The 4,372-nt window shown below is 40.1% G+C and overlaps 1 protein-coding gene across 1 annotated transcript in view; it reads right to left on the reverse strand.

Annotated features, from left to right (window-relative positions):
* Positions 1-385: 385 nt before the first annotated feature.
* The window catches only part of LOC107093209 (aggrecan core protein-like), a 30,987-nt gene continuing 27,000 nt past the window's right edge, over positions 386-4,372 (reverse strand). Inside the window, exon 18 of the mRNA XM_015388094.1 lies at positions 386-3,283. Coding sequence (XP_015243580.1) covers positions 3,192-3,283 — 92 coding nt within the window. The 3' untranslated portion in view covers positions 386-3,191. The remainder of the gene's footprint in view (positions 3,284-4,372) is intronic.

The raw sequence follows: 4,372 nt of genomic DNA on the forward strand, positions 1-4,372 counted from the left end.
ATAACGAGCCAGATGAATAAACAATGTGATCGGTTGTAAAGCTACCACACATGACCTCATACCGGCATCTCAGCTCCCCAAAAGAGACCAAACCAACACATAGAGTGGGTTTGTCCCAGGCCTCTGCTGCAGTGAAGGTAGCCACTGTAGCTGCTGATGAAGGAGCCATTTATCACGTGTTTTTCCACGGTTTAGTCAGACAGGAAGGCAAAAACAAACTCAAAGCCAGGGCTGTGCTTCAGTTTACCTAAAATGTTGTGACTTCAAGGAAACCCTTTTCCAGGAAATGACAAAATAAATAAATTAGTGCATGTGTCTCTCATCATTTCAGACGCACCAAACTGAAAATCCAAAAAGGAAAAAAACTGAAGAATGAGACCACTGAGACAAATTAGGACAATGTTTTATTCGTTGAAATGTGCTGTCTGGTCACATCAGGAGTCAGAATCTGGAACAGGTCCCAACAGCAGTTATCTGTGTTTAGTTTGCTGTGTTTGTTGCATTCAGTAAACGGTAAAACAGTGATACAGAACCACATTTATTCTTGAACTTCTAACTTTGTCAGTCCAATTCCAGAAATATTACCCACTCCACCCTTGGTAAAATGTCAAGATTTTCCAAACCTGTCAATATAGACACTTGACCTTTCCTTATTTCAAGACACAGAGGTTTTTGAGATCAACCCATCAGTTTTCTTTGAAAAGCAAGCCAAACATTGACCCTAAAAGCCTCACCAAACTGCCCCCTCCCCCAAAACCACTTATATCTGAACTACTTCCAGCTTCACGATGGATCAAGAAGCATCTTTGCAATGAAGTATGACGATACTCTAAATACAGCATGAACCCTCCCCAGCAAACAGGCTTTAATGAAAACATGCTCTACGTGTCCTCCTCGGTGCAGTCGGCTCTAAGAGCGCAAACACTCAGCAAACTCATAAGTTTGCTGGTGATAAATACTATAAACCAAAAAAAAAAAAGTTAAACACTCCCAAAAGAAAATGCTGCTCCAACTGAAATGAATTGCTTCAACTGGTAACAAGTAATTGAATCGAGTTGATCCAACTAATTTTTTTAAGTTTATAAATTGAAAACTAAAAATTTAAGTTGGGCTCATTCAAATTCTTGTTACCAATTGAAGCAAGTAATTTTAATCGGAGCAGGATTTTCATTTTAGAGTGAAACTGTCTGCACTGTGCAAGTTATGGACAGATCCTGCTGTTCAGAAAATTACAGATAGGATATTTACAGTGAAACACTGTTCTCATATCAGTGGAGATGGAAAATAAGGCACCATTTTGCACTGGGGAGTGATAAATAAGGATCAAGTGTGCAAAACTACTGTAGATGCTCACCTTCTAGATTGATTAAAATACCCCTAAGGTGTAGCTCAGGGGGGTATTCAGCACCTTGCAAAAATATTCACACCCCTAAAACGTTTTACTTTTTTTCACACTCACAAACTTCAATGTATTTAAGTTACATTCTAATTAATTAACGCTATGCCTGATTTTGAAATAATAGAAAAAGTAAAGTGTGGCATGTGTTTGTAATCAGTCCTCCTCAACCGATACTTTATAGAAGCCAGGTTTTGCTTTTGCATTGCCTCTTTGCTATGTTTTTGCCAGCTTTGCAAATGTACTCAGTGGCTTGGGACACAGAGAGTCTGTTAACTTTGCTTTTAAGTCTTGGCTTTAAAACCAATCCGTTTAGGCTCATGCTACCTATTTATGGTTGTAAGTCTGCTGAAAAGTGAACCTCTACTCCAGCATTGTCTTTTATACCCTTTCATAGTAATCAACCCTGACCAGATTTCTTGTTTTTAAAGAAGAAATAAAGCCCACGGTCTAATGCTGCCACCACCATGTCTTTGAATGGGAATATTGAAGCTCAGGTTATGGTTCTGCTGTATTCTCTCTCCCTTTTTAGATCTGGGTTTCCTGGTTTATGCTCAGAAAGCAGGTTGTCTGTGTGTGTGGCAGTTAACTCAGATATGTCCCCCCCACCCACAATCCTAGCTAGTTCATGATTGTCCCTCTTGCGTTTTGGCATGGAATAACATAGCGCAGACCACGCTTCACTATTGGGCAAAAATATGCGCACCAAACTGCTGCAGGTGTATAACCAGCCCTTAAGGCTTTGAAAGAACAGCCCGATTCATACCGACGCATTTTATCAAACAGGTGACTTGTGACGGTAATTAGTTGCTTTAGGTTTTATGTATAGTATCATAATTAAGGGAGCTATGTACAAATGAACAGCATGCTTTACCTTGACATAATCATAATCTATTTAGTGATGCTTGTTGAGTCTGATCAGAGTTGATATAAGGATGGATGAAAATGTGAAAGAACTGAATATTTGAATACTTTAATTTATTTTTATTGTACTGATTTGAGCAAAATGTGACCTCTTCTCTTTTACAGCTCTACATTGCTTTGTTAGTCTGTCACAAAAAGTCATTTGAAATACATTGAAGTTTGTTGTTTCAGGGGTTTAAGATGCATGGCACTGTTTCCCTCCCATCTCTTTTGATAGGTTGAAAAAAGAAAAAGAAGTTACAGAAATATATTTAAGGTGCACTGGATTCAAATGATTAGCACAGACATGAGAGAAGTCTCCAAAGTGCATACGTGCCGATTATTTCAATCCAGGGTGGCTGAATCAGGTTTCTAATACTATGTTGCCCTGGTGGCACCGTGGATATCATACTTACGGTCGCGTTGAGATAAAATGCTGTATCAGTTATCTATGTCACAACCAAAAAGACTGATATCCACTGTGTGGCTCTAAAAAGGAGGAATCTAAGAAACTACAGCACTTTTAAGGAACACAGATCTAGAAAAAAGGTAAATTTAATAAAAGGAAGGGTTGAACTGAATTCACCCTTCCTGAGCTCTATGCATGTGACCCTGCAGCCTCTAGTAAACAGTGCCAACAGATTAACTCCAGGATGCTGAATCATAAATAAGATTTGTATTTGAGGACTTTACCTTCAGAGGAAGCAGGATGACATTCAAAGATCAGGAACATCAGTCAGGTTTTTTTTTATTATTGTCTAGATGTGCTTTCATGAGTTTATATACAGGGTAGGGCATGCTATCTTTTTGGTCTGGCATTTGTATTCGTGTCCATGCTTCTTTAGAAGGAGGTTCCTTTGTGGCTCTCTGTTGCATGTCCTTTCAGTGTCGCTCAGAGCTGTGCCCTCTGTTCCTGTTGGCTGCTGACATCTTTACTCCGTCTCCTCAGGGACCTTTTGTGTAGCCTGTTGCTGTTGGCTCCGGCTGGGGAGAGAAAAGGTACGCATGCTGATGAAATTATATATATCTATATATATATATATCTATATACTATAAATCCTCTAATATAGGCAAGGGGCCTTTATTTCACTCAGGTAAATCTTGGTCCTGGTCTTTATTGGAAGAAGGCCAGAAATAGAGGCAGGCCTCTATTTCTATTTGATGAAAACAGACTACCAGTGGAATGAAAAAAAAAACAAGATTTTTTGTGTCTTTGAACCTATAAAATACTAGGTTCATTTACTGAAAAAGTACAGTTACCATAACGGTATACAGAACATTATTCAGACATCTTCCAGCAGCTGCGATTTTTCTGTGCGGCAATATGAAGAAAAAAAAGACACAGAATGGAAATCTTGGCCAAACTGAGTTTTAAAAAGAATCAATGGAAACTGTTCTGCCATCACAGCAGCATTTTATTTGAGGCAGGCTAAGTGGAAGTGGGCTACCAGTATCATATATTTCAAGGGAAATTCAGAACAACGGAGGCCAACGAAATTCTGTCATTCTAATGCCGCCTGGTTACCACCAGACCTAGCCTCGTGAGACCATCCTGATCTCGCGAGCTTTCAAGGTTTCACTCGCAGATCAGTCTTGGGACTCCGTTAAAGAAAATTTGGAGCCGTTCTCCAAACGAACGTCCAATCAGCGTTGGCTTTGAGGCGGGTTGAGCTGTGACGCAACGAGAAGCGCGACAGTTCAGTCTAAAGAACATGGCGGCTTCAGCCGATGAAACTAGCGTTAGCGTGGCTATCGAGCAAGTTTTATCGGAATTACAGAGTATTTCTTCACTGAAAGAAGAGCAAAACACTGCTCTGGAGGCTTTTCTCTTCTCCCGACTGGTTTCGACAAGAGTTTGATCTATCAATTGGCTCCTCTTCTTCGTCACTCCGTGACGTCATATGCTTCGTTGATCTGATTGGTTTATTTGGCCCGTCTATCACCAACATAGGCCAATCAGCTAACCAGTATTTTTCCCCCTTCCCAAAATTACTTCAACTGAAGGTTTCCAGAAAGATTTGCAGAGCAAATACATCGGGCGGAGTCAGGTTAGCTATTTGCTGCTTCTCCCCA

Source organism: Cyprinodon variegatus, unplaced genomic scaffold (assembly GCF_000732505.1).
Source record: "Cyprinodon variegatus isolate N-32 unplaced genomic scaffold, C_variegatus-1.0 Scaffold413, whole genome shotgun sequence".
Classification (NCBI taxonomy): Eukaryota; Metazoa; Chordata; class Actinopteri; order Cyprinodontiformes; family Cyprinodontidae; genus Cyprinodon; species Cyprinodon variegatus.